Source organism: Balaenoptera acutorostrata, chromosome 10, assembly GCF_949987535.1.
Source record: "Balaenoptera acutorostrata chromosome 10, mBalAcu1.1, whole genome shotgun sequence".
In the NCBI taxonomy this organism is placed as follows: Eukaryota; Metazoa; Chordata; class Mammalia; order Artiodactyla; family Balaenopteridae; genus Balaenoptera; species Balaenoptera acutorostrata.
This window is the reverse complement of record NC_080073.1, coordinates 27,385,581-27,412,288: the sequence shown is the minus strand read 5'-3', so window position 1 is coordinate 27,412,288 and position 26,708 is coordinate 27,385,581. Positions and strand designations below refer to the sequence as shown.

General features: G+C 40.3%; 1 protein-coding gene across 14 annotated transcripts in view; it reads right to left on the bottom strand.

Annotated features, from left to right (window-relative positions):
* The window catches only part of CADPS (calcium dependent secretion activator), a 482,411-nt gene that overhangs the window by 347,597 nt on the left and 108,106 nt on the right, over positions 1-26,708 (bottom strand). For all 14 annotated transcript variants that reach the window (XM_057554533.1, XM_057554534.1, XM_057554535.1 and 11 more), the window contains exons 2-3: positions 23,857-23,970; positions 13,149-13,481 (exon numbers count right to left, since the gene is read on the bottom strand). In XM_057554533.1, coding sequence (XP_057410516.1) covers positions 13,149-13,481; positions 23,857-23,970 — 447 coding nt within the window. The remainder of the gene's footprint in view (positions 1-13,148; positions 13,482-23,856; positions 23,971-26,708) is intronic.

The window sequence follows — 26,708 nt, the reverse complement described above, 5'->3', positions numbered from 1 at the left end:
CATTCTAAATACAGGTGAGTGAGGAATTGGGACTAATTATTTAATCAGCCATGTTATCTTTATGATACAATTTCTTCTCTTCTCTGGTCTCTCACTGGACAAAAAAGGATAATAGACATCTCAGATAATCTCTCTTCATTCAGCCTAAACCATATCCACATCATTCAAACCCAACTCAGCTAGTACCTCCTCTATCAAGTGGCTCCTGACCAATCAAATCCCACTGTTATCTGAGATCTCCAAAGTCCTGCAGCTGTTGAAGCTTACATCCCTTTGCCACCACCTCCACTGCTGTATCACCACTGCCGTTAACTACCATGACCAACTCAGGCTACTGTTCACTGAATCTCTAGCACGCGGCAGTCTGTTATTTCTACCTGGTGGCTATTGATATCCTTGCTTTATAGAGATGTTAATGAAATTGCTAAAGGTTAAATAGATAATAGTAAGTAACTGAGCCTGATTCATACCCGGATGTGTCTATAAACATATCTCTACCATATCATGCTGCTTCTATACATTACAATTGACTACTTTGTCACATAATGACTTTGTATTGTGGATGGATTTTGCTTGCATATTAGGTTTGTCCCTTAACTACACTGTATACTTCTTGAAGGCAAGGACATTGTGTTAGGCTTCTTCAGATTTTTCCTTAGCGTGATTTGATTGTTTGATTTCAAGAACTGATTTCAGAGAACCAGCCCAATCCTAAACATCATTATTCAACAGAATGGAACTTTCCTAAGGCACAGGAATTAGATTCATTAATGGTGGCTAATAATAAGTAGCACCAACCATCTTCCTAGGTGGGTACTATCATTATTCTCATTTTATTTATGCAAAAGGTGAGGCTCAGAGAGGTTAAATGACTGACTCATGAACACAAAGTAGCAGAGTGAAAAAGCAACCCCAAATCTCTAACTTTAGAGTGCTATTTTTTTCAACCAATGTTGTTCAATGTTTACTTTCTGTCCAATCCTAGAGTTAAATTATAACTACGCTGAAAGTTTTAGCTGTGAAATTCTATAAAGACCAACCGTAATGATGGACAAAATCTTGGCTCAAGTGGCAGTAATAATAAATTATGATAACAAATAATAATGATAGTTTAAAAATGTGTGTATACCAAGCACGGTGCTAAGTGATCTATTCATTAACTTATCATGGCATCACAATAAATGCAGTAAAGCACATTCTGTTGTTATTTTCATTCTACAGAGAAGCACACTGGTGCTTAAGGAAGTGACTTGTCCAAGACGTACAGTGGTGAGGTAAATTCACCGTTGACTTCTTTCTTTATTAAAATGCACTTTTCTCTTATAAAATCAACCGATCAAAAAGAAAAAAAGACTGTGATGAGTCTAGTATATTAAGAATCTGACAGAACACACTTGACTTCTGTGTTATGTAATGACTGTCTTCAGTTCCAACACTGTAAACCACCATTACTTTTCACTGTTCACAGAATTGCCAGGCTAAGTTTTACGTTAAAACCTTTTGGGTTGAAAAGCTACATCTCATATTCATAGGGCCACTCTGTGGAAAGTAAAGAATTCTTTCTGTTATGATGTGATATATGATTTAACTCAGGGGTTGACAAACTGCAGCCCTTGAGTCACATCCACCAGCTGCCCGTAGTTTTACTGGAACACAGACAGCCATGCCCACTCCTTTGCATATTGTCCATGGCTGCTTTCGCTACAATGACAGAATTAAGTAGTTCCTACACAGGCTGCAGAGCCCACAAAGCCTAAAATAGTTACCAACCCCTGGTTTAATTCTTCACTTAACACCTTTGTAATGTGAATGTTCATGCACCGCTTCTTTGGGTGTTCTTTCTCCAAAGAGCAACTTTGTTCTAATTCTGGGGTCACTGGGCCCTGACAGGAAGATGCTCATGATGCAAGACACAAAGCAGTCATGTTTTCAAGTCATCCAATTGGCTCGATCACGCACTAGCAAGGACAAGACAAGAAAGACAAGCACTTCCTGTTCTTCACTACCTGCTGAACACTGTGGGGCTTTAAGTACGTTTTCAAAAATGAAATCAGGAAAGACTTGTACTGATACAGTAGAACCTAAATGAGTGAAGCAAGCATAAACTTTATCGGTCAGACACATCCACTAAAATCCTAATTAGAAAATATAATACACAGAGTTACAGATGTAGAAAACAAACTTATGGTTACCAGGGGGTAAGCAGGAGGGAGGGATAAATTGGGAGACTGGGATTGACATATACACACCATTATACATAAAATAGATAACTAATAAGGACCTACTACATAGCACAGGGAACTCTACTCAATACTCTGTAATGACCTATATGGGAAAAGAATCTAAAAAAGAATGGATATATGTATATGTATAACTGATTCACTTTGCTGTACACCTGAAACTAACACAACATTATAAATCAACTATACTCCAATAAACATTTTTAAAAGAGAGAAAAGAAAATACACAGAACCGAGCCTCAGCTGACCTTCCTTTTCCTCCAACAAATTTTAGGGAAAAAAGAACAGGCTACAGAGATAAACCCATGCACGTATGGTCGCCTTATCCTTGACAAAGGAGCCAAGAATATACAGTGGAGAAAAGACAGCCTCTTCAACAAGCGGTGCTCGGAAAACTGGACAGCTACGTGTAAAAGAATGAAATTAGAACACTCCCTTACACAAAAATAAACTCAAAATGAATTAAAGACCTAAATCTAAGACCAGACACTATAAAACTCTTAGAGGAAAACATAGGCAGAACACCCTATGACATAAATCACAGCAAGATCCTTTTGACCCACCGCCTAGAGTAATGGAAATAAAATCAAAAATAAACAAATGGGACCTAATGAAACTTAAAAGCTTTTTGCACAGCAAAGGAAACCATAAACAAGATGAAAAGAAAATCCTCAGAATGGGGAGAAGATATTTGCAAATGAAGCAACTGACAAAGGATTAATCTCCAAAATATACAAGCAGCTCATGCAGCTCAATATCAAAAAAACAAACAACCCAATCCAAAAATGGGCGGATGACCTAAATAGACATTTCTCCAAAGCAGACATACAGATTGCCAACAAACACATGAAAAGATGCTCAACATCACTAATCATTAGAGAAATGCAAATCAAAACTACAATGAGGTATCATCTCATACCAGTCAGAATGGCCATTATCAAAAAATCTAGAAACAATAAATGCTGGAGAGGGTGTGGAGAAAAGGGAACCCTCCTGCACTGTTGGTGGGAATGTAAATTGATACAGTCACGATGGAGAACAGTATGGAGGTTCCTTAAAAAACTACAAATAGAACTACCATATGACCCAGCAATCCCACTACTGGGCATATACCCTGAGAAAACCATAATTCAAAAAGATATATGTAAAACAATGTTCACTGCAGCACTATTTACAATAGCCAGGACATGGAAGCAACCTAAATGTCCATCAACAGATGGCACATATATACAATGGAATATTACTCAGCCATAAAAAGGAACGAAATTGAGTTATTTGTAATGAGGTGGATGGACATAGAGTCTGTCATACAGAGTGAAGTAAGTCAGAAAGGGAAAAACAAATACCATATGCTAACGCACATATAAGGAGTTTTTAAAAAATGGTACTGATGAACCTAGTGGCAGGGCAGGAATAAAGACACAGACGTAGAGAACAGACTCGAGGACAAGGAGGGGGGAAGGGAAGCTGGGACGAAGTGTGAAAGTAGCACTGACATATATACACTACCAAATGTAAAATGGATGGCTAGTAGTAAGCTGCTGCATACCATAGGGAGATCAGCTCGGTGCTTTGTGACCACCTAGAGGGGTGGGATAGGGAGGGTGGGAGGGAGACGCAAGAGGGAGGGGACATGGGGATATATGTATACATATAGCTGATTCACTTTGTTTTACAGCAGAAACTAACACAACATTGAAAAGCAATTATACTCCAATAAAGATATTTTTTTTAAAAACCTGAAAAAAAAAACAGGCTATATAAAAAAGAGACTCCTAAAAGATTGAGTACAACACACACATACCTGTCTTCCTAGAATACAGGTAGAACCAATAAACTTACTACTTACTCTCCAGAACCTTCTATATCGATGGAAAATCGCCACTCTTTTCAGCAATTATGTGAAAGAGATGATTTTAAAGTCGTATAACCTTGAGTTCAAATCCTGATTTTGCTGCTGACTGGCTGCTTGACCTTGGAAAAACTGTTTACCTTCTTTCTCTCTCTCTTTTTTAGGTTGCTTATTAAAATGTGGGTAAAATTATCTAGCTTACAGGCTTATTATGAGGATTAAATATGATAATATATGTAAAGTACTAGGCTTAGTGCCTGGCACGTGGTCAAGGCTTCATATCTGGTAGGCATTATTACTATTCAAACTGGAGGTCAGGACATAGATGGGAGGCCTCCCCTGAATAAAAGTCCACCATGAAAGACATGCAGAATCACTCACAAGCTGGGCAGGAAAGAGAGCTATGATATTTTATGCACACTTTCAGAAAGGGTTAAAACAAAAGAGGTTAACAACAAAAATTAATCAGTGCACTACCCTCTATTACCCAAGTTTCTGCTAATTGTAGGTCTGAATCATTGAAGAAGAAGAAGAAGGTAAATTCAAATAATGGTCATGAGGAGTCTGGGTTGGTGAAGTATGTCAGAAGGCTTGTCAGATATCTCCCTGGGCATAGCTGTGTTAGATGGTTTATAATAGCTTCCATCATCGGGTGAGCGGTGGCAAAAGCAGAAAATACTATTTCTGTATGTCCTTTTCTGAAAGTACACCTCTGATTACAATTTTGTGGTTCAATGCTTATAAAAGGACTTCAAATAAAAGAGTATATTTATAATTCCATTTTGGCAACAAAGTGAAGAGCTTTCTAAAATGTCTACAGCAGTTTCGAAGCCTGCATAGAAAATACCCAATTCCCACTGCCTCTCAATTTCAACTTTTCATTGCAGTCTGTCTCTCCATAATAGCAGGTACAGTTAGACAGAAATATCTGGCCATGTGTTCTAGGAAAAACTGATAGAGAAGTAAGATGAAAAGTCATGATGGGGTCATCAGAAAATTGTTGCTCTGGGAAATTAAATATTGCTCTCTGGCCCTGTGCCCTCCACATCTTTAATGCCCTCTAATTTTGCTCCTGCTAACAGAGTAGAACATGTTCATGTGGTGGATACATCTTGATCTCGTTCCTTATCTCCAGAATGCTGAAATTAAAGTACATCTGGCAAGCAAAGCCATTGAAAACCAGCAGTCCATCAAATATTTAATGACTGTTAGAGGCAGCACGTGACGCTGGAAAGACCAGATTTAATTTCTGTACCTCTTCCGCCAACCTTGTGATGCGAGAGACAGGCTGTGACCAGAGGGAAAGTTTATGGCTAGAGACATACCGTGAACCTCAGGTGAAATCCACACTATAAAATAAGAGAATCAGCAGGTTGATTTAGGTCTCAGATTGACATGCCTGCTCCATTGCTGCACTTTGACTCAAGAGAAACAAACGACCAAACACACACCTTTGTGGAATGTGGGCATTTAAGCCTCAGGAGACCACTAATGCCTTGGCCTCTGCATTTACTAATTTAGTCAGTATTTAGCTGAACATCTATTGTGTGCCTAGGATTGTGATAAGTATTGGCCGCATAGTGGTGAATGCAACAGACATGGTCCTTGCTCTTAAAGAGATAATCAAGAGGGGGAGACAGACAATAAGAGAACGAATAGTATGCAAGGTAATTTCAGACTGTGTGAAGTTCTATGATGGTAATAAACAAGGACTGTTACAGAAAAAAAAAAAAAACCAAAAACAAGGAGAATCCAATTTTAGGCAGAATGATAAGGGAGGGCTTCTCTTAAAAGGTTACATTTAAATGGATACTGGAAGGAGTTCTAAGAAGAACACTGGGATGGGGGAAAAGCACTTGTGGCCAAAACCCTAGGATGATCCCCAGTGAGTCACACCCTATTCACCTCCCCTTGAGGGTGGGCGACTCTATGAGTTGCTTCTAATCGATAATATATGACAAGAGTGAAGAGATTTTGCAGATGTAATTTAAGTCCTTAGTCGGTTGACTTTAATAGAAAAGGATGATTATCCGGGACAGGGCCAACTTAATCAGGTGATTAAGACCCTCTTTTAAAAGAGGGTCTAGAAATCAGAGACTTCAAGCACCAGAGATGTTCTCTCTCTCTCTGTTGCTGGCTTGGAAGACTCCTACAGCTGCAAGGATATGAGATGCATCAACAAGATGAGGCATCAGGGAAATGGATCCTTCCCTGTTGAGCCTACAGATGAGAATACAGCCCAGTCAGATCCTGAATTCCAGCCTTATGAGTCCCTGAGCAGAGAACCCAGCTAAGTAATGCTAGACTTCTGATCTATGAAAACTGTGAGATAATACATGGGTACTCTCTTAAGCCACTAAGTTTGTGGTAATTTTTACATAGCAATACAATGAAAACAAATACAATACTCTGAGCAGGCAAAAGCTATAAAAGTCATTGGGAGTTGTTTTGTGGTGAGCAAGGAGGAAGACAGCCAGGAGGTAGAACATGGGCTTGTCTATGAGAAAACAGTAAAGTTTAGGCTTTATCCAAGTATCTGACACATGGTGGTTAGTGCACAGCAGGTACTTAAAACATCTGTTAAATGAATGAATTTATGAATAATGAAAGTACGTTGTTAAATAGAAGTGTTTAATACTAGACTGCCATGTCCACCCCCTCAGATTTTAAAACACTTCTTCAATAGATATTTATTGAAAGACCATTAGGTACAAAGAACTGTATTGGCGCCAGAGGGCCAAGAAAAGTGATTAAGAAATACAGCCTGGCCATGAAGCAAATTCTGAGACAACAGATCTTCTGGAAACTTCTGGATTAGGAAAAAGATATGCACTTCCATAGAGATGAAAGACCCTGTAATGAGGTATAGATACAACCCAGTAATCTGGGTCACAGCTGAAAGCTGATAATTTGAGGTTTCTCCTCAGAGTCTAATAAACAGAAAAGCTGCCAAGGGTTAATCAAGTCCAAGGCAGAGAGCCCCGTAATAAGATAACCACATCATCAAAGGCCACATCAAGGATGGATTGGAGGATAGGAAAGGAAATGTTAAGAAAGTTAGTAGTTCAGTAATGGTGGGGAATTTAATATTGAAAATGCAAAGATGTTTAGAGATTGGGAAATTATATTGCATGTGCCTCCAGTCAAGTCTTCTGGATTATGTGAAAAAATCTCTAGAAATTGAGAGAAGATAAATGAAGAGAACACTGTCATCTTCAATTAGTTAGAGTGTGTATGTTATCCCTGCTGCCCAGGAGACACCAATGATGTCTGAGGAGAAGGTTAGGGTCATACTACTGATGTTTCCAGGAGCTACAGGTGAGATCACCAAGGGCACAACCAGAAATGCTGTTCTCACAAAGCAGAACTGAAACATGAAGAAACAACTAACTTTCTTAGCTTGTGCTCATCCATATCCCCTTGAAAATTAGCTGGGTTGCTTCCCTAAGAAGGATTTATCTTCATTTTAAAATATATGAAAATGAAAACATCTCATAGGTGTTTTTCAAGGGGAAATGCCCATGCATTTCAGAACAAAGCAATTAAGGATAACTCATAAAATTAAGAAGATGGGGTAGGAAGTTGCAGACATCTGGTACACCTAACTGGTCATTAAGTCAACTCCAGATGTGGAGGTTACTAAAGGAATGAGGAAAAACAGTGCTTTGCATTCTTTAAACTTTTAAAATACATCATCATCATCTTTGCATTTTATGAAAATGGAAAGCAGGTCTATATTAGTCTCATTTCTCAGATGATAACACCCATTCTCAGAGAGGTTACCCTACATTTTTTGAGTTAGGTTTAGAATTTAACTCAAATGCTCAAATAGCTACATAACTGACTGCTTCCTCTCAAGAGTTTAGGAAAATAAAAACAACACTGATTTCATAATAAGGGTTTCCAATGATTTTACAATCATTGTGTTGAGTATGAGCAAACTCTTCTAAGAGACAGACCCATGCAATCTCAAATAAACACAATCTACTTTTAAAAGTTCTATGAGTAAATATGGAGACATTTATTAAGCTTCCTTTTTAAAAAATGGACTGATAGACATGGTTCATGTTATAACAGACAGCTGATACGCTAAGTGATATAATCACTCTTTGTTAAACATCATTTCTCATTTGAGATAAAAACTGCAGTTCCTAACAGCACCTCATACAGAGATCATAGGAACCATCACAAAGCTGCACCAGAAATCAGATTACTTTCCCCTAAAATGCAATACGCATACAAGGAACCACGCATATTTCTGGATTTGGAAGCACCTATGAACTGCTCTGTCTTGTAAGGAGAAGGACCAGAAAATATAAAACAAAACAAAAACCAATACAAGCAGGGTGTGAACGTAAGTCATACGATTTTCAGTTCTGTATCTTTGCCCCTACGAGTGGATCGAATTCTGCAGAGCTGAGTGTAATCTCGGAGAAAGCAAGTGAGTAAATCTATGACTTCTGAAACCTGATTGCAGGGTTTGAGAAGTACAGACTTCAGGTGAAATCTGTTCTCGTCAGTCTGGGACTGTTTTCAGGCATGGCGTGAGAGGGATCTATCCCACCAGCGTCAGTATTTCAAGGCCCTGGTCACCATAGCCATGTCTCCTGTATCACCGGTGGCGTGAAATGATGTAAGAGGCAGACTAGCGAAGAGCTTCTATTTTAATGGTTATGTTTCACTTTAATGCCTATTGTTTAAAAAGATCTAGTACACCAAAGCTGTGATTTCACGTATATTACTTCTAAGACTAAAGATAGGCTTAAAAAGTGAGTTAGGAGTTGGCTTAATTAGGAATATTAAATAAATAATCACACAGGTAGTACTTGGAAATGGCAAAAATCATCAAGGTGGTATACTAATGAAGTCTAGAATACAATGCTGAAGATAATTTTCTGCTTATCCCATTGTTTTGATAGTTTCTTTGTTGAGATTTTTGCTATTTGTTTCCATTTACAAAATACCTATGTGCTTAAGGCAGAAAATTTGGAAACGCCGAAAAGCACAAATGAAAACCATGAAAATCAACCATAATGCTATCCCTAAAGATAAGCATAGTGAAGATTTTATTTTTTACCCATCCAGTACTTTTTCCATAAAAACGGGATTATGTCTTCACACTGGTTCATAGCCTGATTTTCCACTTAGAAATATGTCATGAACATTTGCCCATGTGGTAAGCTTTCTTCTTCAGCTATTTTACTGGCTGAAGGCTATTCTCTCATACAGTTAAATCAAAATCTAGGTAGTTAATCTCCTACTGCTGGGAATTAAAGTTGCTTCCATTTTTTTCACTGTCATACAAAATGCTGCAATGAACATCTTTGGACTTAATACTCCTGTACACATCTCTAAGTATCTCCTTATAACAAATTCCTAGAGGGAGAGCTGCCAGGTTAAATGGTTTGCCCATTAGAAAGGCGTTTTGCTGCAAATTAACAGATTATTCTACAGAAAGTTTACCATAATAAATTATTCCACCAGTAAGTTATGAGAATACCCAATTCTATAACATTTGTAATGTATTATTATTACCAATGTTATATTTCTTTTAAAATACTTCTGGTATTTGTCAATACAATTATATAACTCAGATGACTAAAGACATGGAAGTTAAAAATAATCATATATTTATAATTAATTTGTGTTTCTTTTTCTTGTTCATATGCTCTTTGTCCTAATTTCTACTGAGTTGAACCACTGAAGCAATAATCAGATGTAGGTGTGAGTATAAAATATAAGAAGAAATGCCTTAAGTATTCCTGTCCCAAGAAGTACTTCCCTTTATATTTCTTATAATTCTCTTTTAACTAAGGGGACAATCATTATTTTGGGGAGAGAGGACATGATTCTTTTATTATATTTTTTCTAACTCATAGAACAGATGTTGAAAATATGCGTCGAATTAATTCATTTTTTATGAGAAAAGAGCAAAATAAGGTGCTGCCTCTTAACCCTATTCAACAAGTTCAAAGCCATCAAGGTAAGAATGGCATAGCAATAGACTCTTTCCAATGACGCTGATGTCTGAGCAAGAACAGAATATTTGCATGATAAGCTAGCTGCTGCAATAAGAAGAAAAATGAATTCCTAGAATCACTTTATGCCTAGCAGGTTTAGAAACACTTGACTAACTCTGTAATTTTGAGTATTACTTATCACCCAGGTGGGTGATTTTCAATCTTTTTGAAGCTATGACAACCCATCTTCTTACGGTAGAGAAGATGGTGGCGATGGATGGTAATGCCACCTGTTTACCCTATTCTACAAGTGCCACATGGGATGCAGTACCGTTTTAATTAAAAAGGACAATTAAATTTAATTTCATATGGAGACTTACTTGAGAATTTCAAAATACTTCTCGGCCCATCACAGAAACTCTCTACCTTCAGGTAGGCAATAAGTGCTCTGAATTGAAGTGGGCTGAGAAGAAAGTAGGGTGTCAGGAATTCCTTTGAATGTAATGTATATATTATATAATGAAATGCTAAACAGATTCCTATTTAGTAAAACATCCAGAAATTTCTGGGTCAGCTACAATGGTGGATAAGACCCTACTAACCTGGTAAAACAAACTGCCATCATCCATTTATTAATTCAATAGGCATTTATTGAACACCTACTTTGTGCCAAGAATTGTTTCATGCATTGGAAATATTAGCAAATAAGGCAGAGATGAATTGCCACCCGGATGAGGCCAACATTTTGGTGAAGGATGGGCGGGGATGGTGAGACAGATGATAAACAGGTAAAAACAGATGAACAAGAAATGGAAAATAGTGGTAAAGGCTTTGATAAAAATAGGACAGGGGAATGGGAAAGAGAATGACTTGATGAGGTGTGTGGCAAGGGGGAACTTTAGATGGGGCGGTCTTGGAAAACCTCTTGGAGAAGTTGACATTTAAGCTGTGCCAGTCATGCAAAGGTCTTGGCAAAAGAGCATTCTAAATTGAGGGAAGAGGAAATGCAAAGGCCCAGAACCAATCTGATGTGTTGGGGAAACAGAAAGAAGGCCAGTGAGTAAGCACGCAGGGAAAGTGGTATGATCGGGGCTGATTCCTGTTCTTCCTCAAGCCATAGTGACGAGTTGGAATATCATTCTAGGGGTGATGGGATGCCCCTGGAAGGTTTTAGGCACAGAAATGTCATGCTCCAATTTACAATTTTAAAAGATCACTTGAGTTGGTGTGTGATGGGTGCATTATCATGGGGCAAGAAGGGAGGCAGGGTTACCAGTTGGGTAGACACTGGTCATCCAGGTAAAAGATGTGGGTGTCTTGAATTAGGGGGTAGCCATGGAGGCAGGAATAATGAAGCCTCAAAATCCTGTAGTTCTTATGTTAAACATTTACTTATTTACAGTGGAATATTAATCAACCATAAGAAAGAATGAAATAATGCCATTTGCAGCAACATGGATGGACCTAGAGATTCTCATTCTAAGTGAAGATAATTCAGACAGAGAAAGAAAAATATCATATGATATCACTTATATGTGGAATCTTAAAAAAAAAAGGATACAAATGAACTTACTTACAAAACAGAAATAGAGTTACAGACGTAGAAAACAAACTTATGGTTACCAAGGGGGAAGGGCGGGGGGGGATAAATTGGGAGATTGGGATTGACAAATACCCACTACTATATATAAAATAGATAACTAATCAGGACCACTGTATAGCACAGGGAACTCAATACTCTGTAATGACCTATATGGGAAAATATTCTAAAAAAGAGTGGATATATGTATATGTATATGTATAACTGATTCACTGGGCCGTACAGCAGAAAGTAACACAACATTGTAAATCAACTATACTCCAATACAAATTTTAAAACATTAAAAATTAAAAAACAAAAAAAACATTTATGGCACTGTTCTGATGTTGTCTGTTGACTTTTTTTGCCTCTTCCAGTAGACTATAATATACTTTAACTGCTACCATTTATAAAGTGCCCCATGTTACTCTGGGTTTATACACATGAATTGTCATAACAGTTGCATCCCAAGTTTATATGTGGGGAGGTTAACTAACTCCCACGGCCTCAAAGCTAGTGAGGGGTCATATTAAGATTTACCTAGGTCTGCTGGATTCTGAGCAAGGAACAACTCTTAGCCAATATACTACAGTGTCTTCATTTTACCAACCTTAGGGGCAGAGTTGGTGCAGGGAAACCAGGGCACAGCTGAATTTTTATAATAGTTCTTAAAAGGCAAAGGGCAGCAAAATTACCAGGAAGGGAGGCCCTTGTTTAAAATGCAGATTCCTGGGCCCTACCCTGAGCATGCAGAACTGGAATCTAGGGCTGTGGGCTGCAAATGTGCCTTTTAAAAGTCCTCCCAAGCAACATTCAATAAAATCTGCAAAGACTGCAAAGTAGGCACATAATAAACAGTGGGTGAATAAAGAAATGTAACAGGGAAAGGGTCGCAGACAATGAAGATCTAGGGTACTCACTTCTCCAAACTCTGATCCAGAGAAAATGTAAGTTCATTTTTGGGGTGGGCCCAAGTGGAGCCTCAGCTAGCCACCTCAGATCCACTCAGAAATTTATGATGTGACTAACATATGGGTATGACAAACTCAGGTGTTCTGGAAGCTTTCTGTTTTAAATAATTTCACTTGATGACCAGGTGCTAAGTCCAACTGTCTCCCCAACTGAGGAAGTACAAGCCCTTCAACTGGTAAATACCACCTATTTTAAAGGCACATAATCTTTAAAAAAACAAAACAAAACATCATTTTGATCTTCTGGCACTTTCCACACATGGGCCAATTGACCCCTTAGACACAATACACACAATACCCAGGGTCCATGAGATTTTTAGGAGCTCACAAAACATTTAAATTTCTTTTAAAAATCAGAAGAAAAACCTGAATATATTCTAGCCTGGATTATATTCAACTTTTACCAATGCAGCTATAAAATGTAATAAAAAAAATTTTTTTTTAATCAAGGAATGCACATGAAAGCAACGATGCCTAGGGCACACAGAAATCATCATGTGGCCCTGCTTTACTCACAGCTCTGGGTCCAGGTGACAGACACCTTACCTGACAGGCATTGTACAGGAGCTGATGTTCGAACTTCTTGATCCCAAGAATGTTCTGGAACATCTCGTAGAGTTGCTCTTTGCTCAGAATGAGCTCGGAAGCTGCGCTGGCCGTCATCCGGGCCTGCTGCTTCCTGGGGTCCTCTTCCCCGCGGTAAATGGCATCAAACTTGGCCATCCAGGAGCTCAGCACGGTCTCCTTGCTGAGGCCGTCGATCTCGGGCAGGCTGCGCACCCTCTTCTCGATGTGCTTCTTGAAGACCTCCCGCGAGTCGTTGGCGGAGCAGCCTCCACTCTGCACCATGCGGGCCACGCGGTCGCTCTTCAGGAACACCTGAGCAAGAGCAGGGCAGGACAGACATCAGGAAGCCGCCTGGCAGTCACACGCTCCCTGTGAGGCTGGCGGCTGGGCCTGGGCGGACCCCCTCACGAGCCTCCCGGGAGGCACCAGTGTGGATCGCATCCTGCCCCGCTACCTCCTAGCTGTGGGAACTGAGAGAGGGCCTTTACATGTTTTGCCTTCGTGTCCAAATCTGGAAAATGGGAATAACAATGGTATTTACTAGGTTGTGGAAAGGATGAAATGAGACAGTCATATCCTGAGAGGCAGCATACAGTGTAGAGACTCAATTGCTCACACAGCCTGGGGCCTTCCTCTGCCACTTAGTGGCCGTATTTCTTTTGGCAAATTAACCTCTTTGTACCTCAGTTTTCTCATCTATAAAATGGGGACAACAGTAGTTTCTACAGCACAAGTGTTTTTAAATGAGGATTAAATGAGTCAATATACGATGAGCACTTTAAAAAGTGGCTCATATTAATGCCATATAAGTTGTTGTGGTTATTATTTTTATATGTAAAGTATCTGGCATGATGTCTGGCACACAGCACTTTACATAGTACATAGTCCACTATTTACGTCTCATTTTAGCCTCTCAGTGATACTCATCACAATTAGAATTGAACAAGGATTAGGTAAATATGTATTTAATGTCTGTCTCCCCTCCCCAAATGTAAACTCCATGTGGGCAAGGACTGTGCCTTTCTTGTTCCCCCAAATATCATCCATCTCTAGAGGGGAGCCTGGCGCTCTGAGAGTGAATGACAAGGCATTACACTCGATCCATTTTGTAGAAGGAAAAACCAAGACTCCAGAGAGGGGAAAGGACTTGCTCTTGGTAACTCAAACTGGCTGACTCTAAACGCATGGTCTTTTGACTTCACCCTGGTTCCTCCCTTTCCTACGGGTCTCACCTGCCTGGTGGGAGAACCGCTGGTTGCTTTGCTGGTGCTGCCTGGGTCCTGGGATGAAGCAGCCATTAAGAATAGTTTGCTTTCACCCCAGTGCCCACCATTTGGGAGCTTATACAAGCTATACAGTTCTAGGGTGTCATACAAGGCAGTGAAGCTGCCGCTTCCCATTCACAAAGAGGAAACATCTGACACTTCTGAGCTGTGTCCTGGTCATACTTCAGTAGGTGCATAAATAGCCTTCCAGAGGCAGAAGAAATGTTCACTCCCCTGTCAGATTTCAGGGGATGCCTTTGGTAGGCAGTTGCTCGAGGGGCATCTCATTGCCTTCTGCTTCATCACAAAGCCTTCCTTGGGGAGGAGAGATGTTAGAAAGATGGGTTCCATTTATTGTCAATTGAATGAACTAATTTAGAGAGAAGGGGGCCTGAGGGTTTGCTTCACAGGCTAGAGGCCATGGCCAGCTCCACTGTGCCTGGGAACTGGTACTCAGTTGAGACCTTAGAGTTCATTTAAAAATCAATTATAGAAAAAAAAAAAGTTTCAAATGAATCCTCAGGCCTTACGAGCTTTAATGAGCTAGGAATTCACCCCAAAATCTGTAATGCTTAATGCGGGTAGTTTCTCCATGTAACACACTGTGTCTCAGCTATAGGTCTAGATCTCAAAGAACATCAAAGTTGTGAAGCAAAAGAGGAAGTTTCTGGAGAAGCAGTATAACATTGTGACAAGACTTGTAAACTATGATCCCAGGCCAGCTCTGCCACTAACTTGCTGTGTGACCTTGGGTAAGTTACCTCCTTTCTCTGATCCTCTAATTTCTTTTCTGTACACTGAGGGAGTTGACTATAAAAGTTTGAGTTTGTCTTTTCAGCTGTAATGTTTATACTCTTCTTCACGAGCCCATTCACCCTTTCTTTGGACACTCACTGGGGGAAGGCACGTGCCAGGTGCCAGGGTTACAGTGGAGAGCAAAACAGATGCTGATCCAGCCCTCATGCCTCCATGACATCGTCCTAATCATCCCATACAAATATCATTACAATCTGGGACAAGTGCTAACCAAGGGAAAATACACAGGTTCATGGGTGCCCGTAGCCAGGAATATATTCCAATATGCAGTTAGGAAAGCCTTCCTGGAGGAGACATGAAATGTGAAAGATGGGTAGGAAAAGAGTGAAAGAAGGAACAATATGTGTAAACACACTGAGCATCTGAGAAAATAAGGAGAAGCCAGTATGGCTGTGGCAGTGAGGGGTAGGAGAATGACCAGTATAAGAGGGGCAGAAGGGGCAAGATGGCCAAGGGCATGGGAGGCCCCATTAAGAACATTAGTTTCCATCTGAAGGGCACTGGGAAGCCATTGAAGGCTTTAAGCTGGGACATGACACAATCAAGTTCACATTCTCTGGCTTTAATGTGGAAAACAGACCTGAAGAGGGACAAGAGAATAGGCAAGAGGCCAGCGGAGAGACACCTTATGAGCACGGGCGAGTGATGATGGTGGTAGGGACGCAAAGGGGTTAATTCTTTGTTGTCAGCGCTAACGACTATCAGAGGTGACTTTAAAACATTCACTCAATGATGAAGCCATACCCTCCCCCCATTTGTCCATATCAGTGTCCCACAAACCTGGAGCAGGCCCCCGTTATAAGCTCTCAGCACCATATTCCTTTCTCCCAAAGCCCTTCCACAGCTGCCATTTGTCATTTGTCTCTGTGACTATTTAGTTAATATCTGAGGCTCTAGCTAGACTATAAGTCCCAGGAAGGCAGGAATTGTAGCTGCTTTTTTCCTATTATTTCTTCCGAGCGCCTAAGACAGTGCCTGGCACAGAGTTGGTGGTATGTTGAACGAGAGAATCAGTGAATGAACGACACAAACAAAGCAGACATCTCAAAGCAGAGACCCTATGGAGATTATATCTGGATGGGGGAAACGGAGGTAAAGGAGAAACCAACAAGCACAATATACTGGTCTCTTAAAACGACTGACTGACGCTACATTTTTCCATGGGACCTGACAACAGGGGGTAAGAAATGAGGGTATTGGCACGTTGGTCCCAGATGGCATCCATAACTGGTGACCCCTGGACCCAGAGCACATTATCTGTTTCCCACAGTCCCTTCCTTTGTACACAGTAACCACTCCATAAATATTTGTTGAACTACTAGTAGATGGCTTTAGATAAGTCACTTAACTTCTATGAACCACTCTCTCCTTTGCCATCACATGGGGTCCACCCAGCCAGCCTTCTGTGGTGAGGATCAAACTGAAAGGACTCTGAAAACTGGAAAGCTCCCCCTGTCCACAGGTAGGACATGACTGCCAGGCCCCAGAACGAAAGGAGATGAGTGGAATGTCAAGAGCATAGAGGAAGGAGGCGGAACATCGAGGTGACAGCCAAGTGCCAAAAGGCAGCAAGACCGCCACGGGGAGAGAGGGCGGTAGCGGAAAACTCATTTTCCAGGCACATCATCTGTCTTGGCTTCTCGGTCTGTCAGAAGGGAAGTGGGGCCAGTGACGTGCTTGCGTGTCTCTAAAACGACCCCTGAAACTCATTTGTACCGGGAGCTCTACCTGGTATTTTGGGTTTTGTTTTCTGTTTCATTTTTTGGTAGCTGTTGCGAGAGGCTTCAACTCCAGGCATAGCTCTATGCAGCACATCCATAAATCCACCCCTCCGCCAACTCCCAGACGGGTGGGTCATGATGGGAGAGGGCAGATAAACAAATAAATACGGAATGGGGAAGGGCAGTCAATTCAGCGACTTAACGCCATCCATCAGTCCTTTGCTGCATCGCCAGAGCCAAGCAACCTCAAGGTTGTTTTAGAAACACACAAGCACATTGGTAATTGATGATTGTAGACGATACGGGGTAAAGCTGACCCAGCTCCTGCTTCTTTACAGACAGGCTGAGAACACAAGATGGATCCTTTCCTGCTCTACAAAAGCATATCATTTCAACATAAATGAGAAAAATACCTAGATGCTAGAGTAAATAAGATTTTAAAAACCTACAACAACCAGGTTACTAATGAATTTTACTGATGAATGGCAGACACATAATGGGAGCAGTGGGCTTTAGTGTCAGATGACCTGGGATCAAATCCTGGTCCCACCAGGTGCTAGCTTTGTCAGCTGAGCAAATTGCTTCATCTTTCTGGGCTTCAGTTTTATCATCTTTCAAATGGGAATCACAATCACCCTCCCGTGTAGGATTTGAGTGAAGATTCAATGAGACAATGAATGTCAATTGGTGAGCACGGTGCTCTACTACAAGAATGTAATAAAAGTTACCTGTTATTTTTAAATAGAGTATCATGAAGCCATTAAAAAGATAACTTTCTTTTTCATCAGCATCAAAAGATGTCCATGAGCTTATGGGTACCAGGGGGTATGGGGGGGGGCGATAAATTGGGAGATTGGGATTGACATATACATGCTACTGTATATACAATAGATAACTAATAAGGACCTACTGTATAGCACAGGGAACTCTACTCAATACTCTGTAATGACCTATATGGGAAAAGAATCTAAAAAAGAGTGGATATATGTATATGTATAACTGATTCACTTTGCTGTACACCTGAAACTAACACAACATTGTAAATCAACTAAACTCCAATAAAAAAAAAAAAAACCCGCAAAAGATGTCCATGATATGCTGTTAAACCAGAGACTTCCAATGGTAGGGGTGAAGTGGGGTTGGGGCATAGGAGCATAATCCTTGATTGAGAACATCACAGGTAATAACACTTTTTACTGATGAGAGTATATCATATGTGTGACTTTTGCAGAAGTCGAAAGAAGATAGAAAACAACTGTGAAATGAAACAACTGGGTTATTAATATTTTTTAGTTATTTTCCATCTTAACATGGAAATCAAGGAGCTATCTTTATGTGTATAGACACATCAAAAAATACCTAGAAAGATATATGCCAAAATATAATAGTGGTTGTCTAGGATCATGGGATTACACGTATTTTTCTTAACCATTTCATTTACATTTTTCCCTACATTGTCTATTTTTATATTTGGCATGTTTGACTTTCACAGTCATTTAAAACACCCCTTTCTACATGGAAAAATGAGAAATTTTACCTTCACTGAGGCAAGGTGTTATGTTAATTTCTAAAATAAAAAACATCTTTGGATCTTAACGTTATTATTCACCAGAAAGTAAGGTTATCCTGGGCAAACTTAGGAAGCACATCTGGGGCCATGAGCTGTGGTACGTGGTGGTAGATTAGGAACAAAAGTAGTTTCCTTTCCCCTTTCTATGCCCTTTTGCCCTGCCTTGACCTTGTATCTTCCACACCCAATGTCCAGGCCCCAAACTAGGGAGTGGATTGATTCCATAACTTTCAACTCTCCTCTATCATTTCTTTCTCTTTTTTTTCTTAATATTTATTATTTATTTACTTGGTTGCACTGGGTCTTAGTTGTGGCCAGCAGCCTCCTTAGTTGCAGCACATGGGCTCCTTAGTTGTGGCATGCGAACTCTTAGTTGCAGCATGCATGTGGGATCTAGTTCCCTGACCAGGGATCGAACCCGGGCCCCCTGCATTGGGAGTGCAGAGTCTTATCCACTGTGCCACCAGGGAAGTCCCGCTCATTTATTTCTATACAGCACGTGGGCACTACACCACCACTCTTCCCCTCTAACCTTAATATATTCATAATAGCACTTTCCAGTTGCTAGATTTACAGGGAGGTTGTGTGTCTGAGTGTGTGTGTGTATGTGTGTGTGTGTGTAATTTAATCTTGACAACAATTATGCAAGCACGATCCTACTACAGATGAAGAAGCTGAGGTCCCACAGCCCGTGTGCAGCAGAAATGGACTTCAACTCCACGTCTTACGGACACTTAACGCATCCTCTTAACCACTTGGCCCTCTGCCCCCTCCTTCCTTGCCTGGCTTTTTTCACAAGAATGAATGCCTTTAGAATGGCTAGTTACTCTTTTCCTAGGGATATATCTGTTTCAAGGCCACTGAGGAATTATAGTGGTTTTGCTTATTGGAAAATGTGTAGCTTTATTTTAGAAAAGTAGCCAGGTGTGACCTGACATCTACTTTTCTTAGATTAAAATAAGGTCAGTCATAAAGACACACGAACGTTTGTCACCCTGTGCAGAGAACACCTGCAGTTTTTGCCTGCCAACCATCCATCCCCTTCTGATGACAGCACCTCAGTCTGAAAACACCTTTGTCACTGCACACAGTTTTAGTGGGACTGTCAATCACAGGGCCTTGCAAAGGAAGGACAAGGTCCTGTGATTGACGATCAGACTTCCCCTTCTGGGGTTCAGATTCAGAGTGGGGAGGCCTAAGAATGGAATGGGATTGGAGTGGATTCATACCAGTGATGGCGTGTGCATTAAATCCTGCTACCCGGCTTCCTGAGGCTAAGCTGTCCTGGTTTCCATCTTTTCTTTAGGTTGGTTATTTCCTTTAATAACAAAACAACAGTTGTTGTTGTTATTTTTAGGGCTTAATTCAGCCACAGTCAGTTTCTTTTGCTAGCAACCGAAGAACGGTGTCTGATACACCATTCAAATCTAGTTTGACAAAAACTAACTGGGGCTTTGTTAGAGAAGATCAGCTAAAACCAAAACGAAACAAAACTCAGTCATAACAGTGGCACTGGCGGAAGACCAGATATCGTCTGTCCTGTTCTAAAATGAGTGTTGGTATGTCTTCTCTCTTATTCTACACTCCCACCATATCTCCCCATGTTTCCTTCCTGGCAGGATCTCAGTGAGGAAGGTTCTGTAAGACCTTTCCATCCACCTTTTTTCTATGATGTCGGGGCCAGCATGTGAAGGAACCAAAATTAAGCAGGGAGATGCGGAGGGAGGTGAGGATGGAGGGTGGGAGGGCTTATGTTTCACAATTTGTCTTAAAAGAGCTGAGAGTTAGAAAAGATGAGGGGGCGCTGGAGAAAAGGGTGGGCTCTCTGATGGCTTAGAACCATGGCTGTGAAAACAGGATAAAGTTGCTGGGCCAGATCTCAGAGCATCCATCTCAGCGCCCACCCTCAAAGCCACAATGAAAGAGATTAAAGGATTAATCTCCTGCTCTGCTTGATCTGCTTTGCCAATCAGGGCCACCCTGGAAGGACAAAATAAACCTGCACGCTCGCCGAGAGCCATAGGCAACCTTGGTCTCCCTCTATCCTGGAGACCAGCTTGCAAGGAGTGCTGGCCAGCTGGGGTCAGACTGGGCTGGATGTGGGTGGGCACAGATGGCAGAAGAACAGTGGCCCCCCACTCCCTTTAGTTTTAAAAAATTACTCTTTACCACTCTAGCAAGTTGACAAACCATTATTGTCTTAGCAAAACAATGCCATTGCCTGAAACTGACTTTAGTAACTGACTATAGTAATCTATAGTAACTGACTATAGTCAGTTTCTGGAGAAAAAGGTTGGTTTTTTAAAAATTGTCATTTTCACTGGTAAATTGGGATGTGTCAGTGTTTATACAAACAGTGGAGTGGAGTATGTGTGTGCGTGCCCGTGTGTTTGTGCGCCCGTGTGTGTGTGTGTGTGTGTGTGTGTGTGTGTGTGTGTGAGGGGTGGGGGCTGAGAATTTAGAAGGAGAGTATCTGTTGGTTTTGCCTGTTGAACACACAGTCCCCCTTCTTCTGTTCAAAAGCACGCCCAATTCCTTGATGGGAAACCAGGCCATTTTCAACACAAACGGTTCCAGTATGACCGAGCCTGCACTCTGGCTCCAGCGGTGGTATCTGTCCTGGGTCTACGTCACCCCTCATCGATAGTGATTAGTTCAAGAATGGACACAGGGCCCATGTTGGTCCAACCAAGTCACCTGGGGCCTTTTGCTGGGACTCTCAGCAAAGAAGTACTCTCTTTGCCCCTGGAGTTGCTAAGCTGGTAGGATGGGAACTTCCAGTGCTATCCATATAGAAAGAACCTGCCCAAGAATGCAGCCAACCAGGGAAGAACAAAGCCGAGGTGTGGGGGGGAAAGATACCCACCCTGCTGGCATCTCTGGAGTCTCTGGATCCAGCCACATCGATCCAGCTAAAGCCAGATCTATCTCTGGACTTTTAAGCTGCTTGGGCAAACAAATCTCATTTTTGGCTTAAGCCAGTTTGACCTAGGTGTCTGTACTTGTAATCCAAAGAGTCCTGCCCTGGACAGATACTGACAGGGAATCAACTGCATCCCAGAGGAGGGCAGAGAAAGAGACACTAGCTTCTCCACTGCCCAAGAGTAGAGGGAGAGAGAGAGAAAGGGATGGGTAATCAACCTGGAGCACACCCCAGGGAAGGATTAATCCTGATCCCTTGACTGGGGACCTCTGTTTCAGAGGATTAGGCTTCCCAGGAAACGTGAATCTTAAGACTCTCTAAAGCTTTGCTAATGAATACGGTAAAAAATTAATACCCTACATTATTTCCTGTTACTCAGATCTTAATATTAAATATTCAGTAATGTCTTAATGTCTGTATCCTCACCAGACTTAAAGGAAGCTCTTTCAAATAAACTAGCCACGATAGAGGAAAATATCAGGATCACTATAGATGTCGTGGTAATTTCCAGAGACTCATTAGCAAGTTGATGACTATTAATTTTCAAATTTAATTAATAGACAGAAGTGGCACTTCCTTGTAATTTATATCATTAGTCAAATGAGCCTTCTCATTAAGATCTGCAATCTACAAGTTTACAAACTGGTGAATGACTTTAAACATGGAGAACTATTGATAAGGAACTACCTGGTCTCAACTGGTTTTCGGATTTTGAGGAAAGGGGGAAAAATTAATTTCATTCCCTGGTGGTTTCTAAACAGAACTTTTCTTAAATATATTTAGGTTATTCACTGCCACACCACCACTGTGATTGCAAACCTCATTTCCACTCTCCCTTAAATCCAACCAAAAAATGTGTCACATCAGATAAAGCACCAAGTTTGACCCTTATTGGCAATCATTAATACTACTTGTATTAATGAAAAAATGTTTAAATTTGACACATATGAAAAAAAACCAGATGTCTAAAACAGATCCAAACAGAAATTTCATTGAGGAAACGGTGTGCAAGATGAGTCTGTGGATGGACCCAGCAAACATCACAGAGACAAAGGCTGTTTACTATTAAAGGCTAATTAGCAAACCAATCAATAATATTTTCACAAGATCTCATTGCAATCTTGCTCCACTCTCTCCTTGAAAGGAGTCAAGTGCTGTAGCAATAGGAAGGAGAGTTTTACCGAATCAATCAAATAACATTTTTAAAGCATCTACTGAGGAATGGAGCACCCAATGGGCAGAAGAAGCATGTACTTGGAGCATCAGCAAAGTGGGAGCACCTATGTTTTTGTTTTAAAATAATTTTCTACCTAATAATTGAAAAAAGAAAGGAAGGAAGAAAATCAGCAAAGCAATCCCATGGGGGAAAAATCAGAAGTTTGTTGGGTTTCCTAACACCTACTTCACAATGTATTGTTATTAGGTTGAATTGCATATGACAGGATTCCATCAGTTTTTTAATGCTTAGGGGTTGGTTTCTAATGGTTTTAATCTAGCCTTGACAATAGGTAAGACATTTGGGGCACAGGATTCCAAATACAGAGAATATCTGGTTCAGATGAAAATGGATTAATATAAAGTTAAATGTCTTTCAAAGACCAAATGATATGTATGTGAGGTAAACATTACCAATAGGAAGATATGGCATGTTCTCTTCATTAATGACGTACAAACGATAGCAAATGTGCACATTTTGAAAGAATAACTACAAAATTTAAAATACTAGTGGAATTCCAACTTCACTTTACTGATAAATAAACCTCTGAGGTCTAGAGGTGAAAATTCACTTATGGTATATACTCAGGATATATTTTCTCACTTACAGGTTTCCACCTGAGAACAGTACTGCATTTTGGATGCTGTTCTAACTTGCAGAAAAGAACTCACAGCACCATTTTAATGGAAAGAACAAGGAAGCTAGTGAAGGCAACATCCTTTGGAGGTGTTACCATCCTTTAGAAAGTGGGTGAGTGGTGGGAAAATGCTTCCAAGTCAGTTCAAGTCTTAGCTTGTGGCATTTTAACAGCTGTGTGACCTTGAGTAATTAACCTAACTTCTCTGAGCCTCAGTCTCTTCATCAGTAAAATGGGAATAATAGCAGGACCTAACTCAAAGACTGTTGTCAAGATGAAACAAGAAATGGTACATAAAGCACTCAGCACTCTGTTATAACAATCAGTTGGCAAACAGTAGCCTTTCTTCCCCACTCCCCCCATACCCCGTGGAACAAAATGCTGTTTTCCTTTAAATTGTAACCAATCACCAACCCCTTGGCCTCAGGAGGGATGGCCCTGTAGAAGGCCAAGGCTGCTATTCTCACTGACCAGTAGTTCAGAAACCCTGAGCTTCAGGCTCAAGCAGTCTTGGCATTCTCCTGCCTGGTTCATCTTACCTCGTAGTAACTCTGGACAGCATTCATAAAGGCTTCGTCAGCCACGATTTGGGTTTCCCCATTGAGAAAAGCCTGAAACCGGTCCTTGACTGTCTGCAGCTGCTGTTTGCTGATCTGTAAGAAACAGAGAAGTAGGGGACGGTGAGGAATTTCTCTAGACAAGGATCGCGGTTACTTAACGTTGAAGATGCCAGGCCCACTGACATGCTAGAGCCGGCTTATACAGGCGTGTGGGAGCTGATTATTATATTCGCGGGAATTCTGTGAGGCAGCTGTTAAACAAAGCCATTACTAAAAATTAATATAAATTATAGCTAAATTATATTGAAAACAAGGGTAAGACACACTCAACATTCAATGCTTCCTGGTTATTTTTATCACATTTGCTATTATCTGAGTTTTTGAGGTCACTTACATCTATGTATTTGTATGGTGGAAATGATATAAAATGTGGTGCTACCACACATTTCTTCCCAATTTTGCATTCAATGATTTTTTTATTGGAAGCTAGACATCAGCCAAGGTGGGAGTGTTTACACCATGGAAATTGGCAAATGCTACAAATCAGGGTTGGGATTCTTTTGTTTGGTGTTTTGTTTTGTTTTTGTTTTTTTTGGAGATGGTTTTTTCAACACACCATTGCACAGGCCCCTCAGGTGGTCTGAAATATTCTGCTTTACAAAGATATAATAAACAAAACAGTGAGGTACTGACATAAAAATGGACATGTAGATTAATGGAACAAAATTGAGAACCCAGAAATTAACCCACGTATATATGGCCAACAAATATTTGACAAGGGAGCTAAGAATACTCAATGGGGAAAGGATAGTCTCTTCAATAAATAATGTTGGAAAACCGGATATTCACATGCATAAGAACGAAACTGCACTCCTATCTTACACCACTCACAAAAATTAATTCAAAATAGGTTAAAGACCTTGATTTAAGACCGGAAACTTTAAGACTACTAGAGGAAAACGTAGGGTAAAAGCTCCTTGACATTGGTCCTGGCAGTGATTTTTTGGATATGACACCAAAAGCACAAGGAATAAAAGCAAAAATAAACAGGTGGGACTACATCAAACTCAAAAGCTTCCACATAGCAAAAGAAACAATCAGCAAAATGAAAATGCAACCTATGGAATAGGAGAAAATATTTGCAAACCATCTACCTGATAAGGGGTTAATATCCAAAGTACGTAAGGAACTCATATACCTCAATAGAAAAAAAAAAAAAGAATAAAAAAGTGCAGAGGACTGGAATAGACAATTTTTCAAAGAAGACATACAAATGGCCAGCAAGTACATGAAAAGGTGCTCAATTTTACTAATTATGAGGGAAATGCCAATCAAAACCAAAATGAGCTAACACCTCACACCTGCTAGAGTAGCTATCATCAAAAAAACAAGATACAGGTATTGGCAAAGGTGTTGAGAAAAGGGAACCTCATGAACTGCTGGTAGTAATGTAATTTGGTGCAGCCACTGTGGTTCCTTAAAAAATTAAAAATAGAACTACCATAAGATCCAGCAATCCCACTTCTAGGTATACATCCCAAGGAAAGGAAGTCACTATCTTGAAGAGATATCTACACTCCCATGTTCATTGCAGTATTATTTACAATAGCCAGAACATGGAAACAACCTACCTGCCCATCAATGGATGAATGGATAAAGAAAATGTGATATATGTATGTATACACACACACACACGTGTGTATATATATATATACACATATGTACACACACATGTAAATACACAAACACATATATACACATGTATACATATATATAACACTCACACACTGGATTATTATATACACAGAGACACACACACAGACACACACATTGGAATATTATTCAGACATAAAAAAGGAAATCCTGCCTTTTACAACAACACGTATGGACCTTGAGGGCATTATGCTAAGTGAAATAAGTCAGACAGACAAAGATAAATACTGTACGTTCTCACTTATATGAGGAATCTAAAAAATCTGAACTCATAAAAAGAGAGATTAGAATAATGGTTACTGGGGGTCGAGGGGTAGGGGAAATGGGGTCCAAGGGTGCAAACTTCCAGCTACAAGATGAGTAAGTTCTGGGCATCTAATATGTATAGCATAGTGACTATAATTAACAATACTCTATTAAGTACTTGAAAGTTGTGAAGAGAGTAATCTTACAGGCTGTTACCACAAGAGAAAAACGGTAATTATGTGAGGGGATGGAAGTGTTAACTAACCTTATTGTGGTAAGATTTCACATTATATACATGTATCAAATTGTCACATCAGACATCTTAAACTTATATATGTTATATTTCAATAACATCTCAATAAAGCTTGGGGAAAAATACCCTGCTAAGTGCAGCATGACAATATACTGCCAGTGAAGTTTTCAAACTTTACTGTTGTTACATTCATGATCACATGAAAGGTGATATTTAGGTCCAAGATACACTTCCGGGGTGTGGCATAGATAATTTGGGCAGTAGGTTATGAGTAATTCCCTGCCTCATCAAGCCCGCCTTTCTTCCCCACGTAGGAAAGCATTCCTGAAAGATTCCTATTTATTCTCCCTCCTCCATCCTTTATCTGGCTGTGTCCCACTGTCCTTCAGTCTCAGCATGAGCAGTGCTAACTTATGAAGCCCTTCCCAAACCCCAGCCTACATCTTCCTGCTAAGTCATTCCGGGGCACATTATTTATTCTAACTACTTGTTAGTTATGGTCAAATTTGTTAGATGATCTGCCTTTCCTTGCTATTTTGTTCTTTGATGTTTCCCCAGGGCCAACTTAGTGCGTTAACACATGGCAGGCATTCATGTTGAATGAATGAATGAATGAATG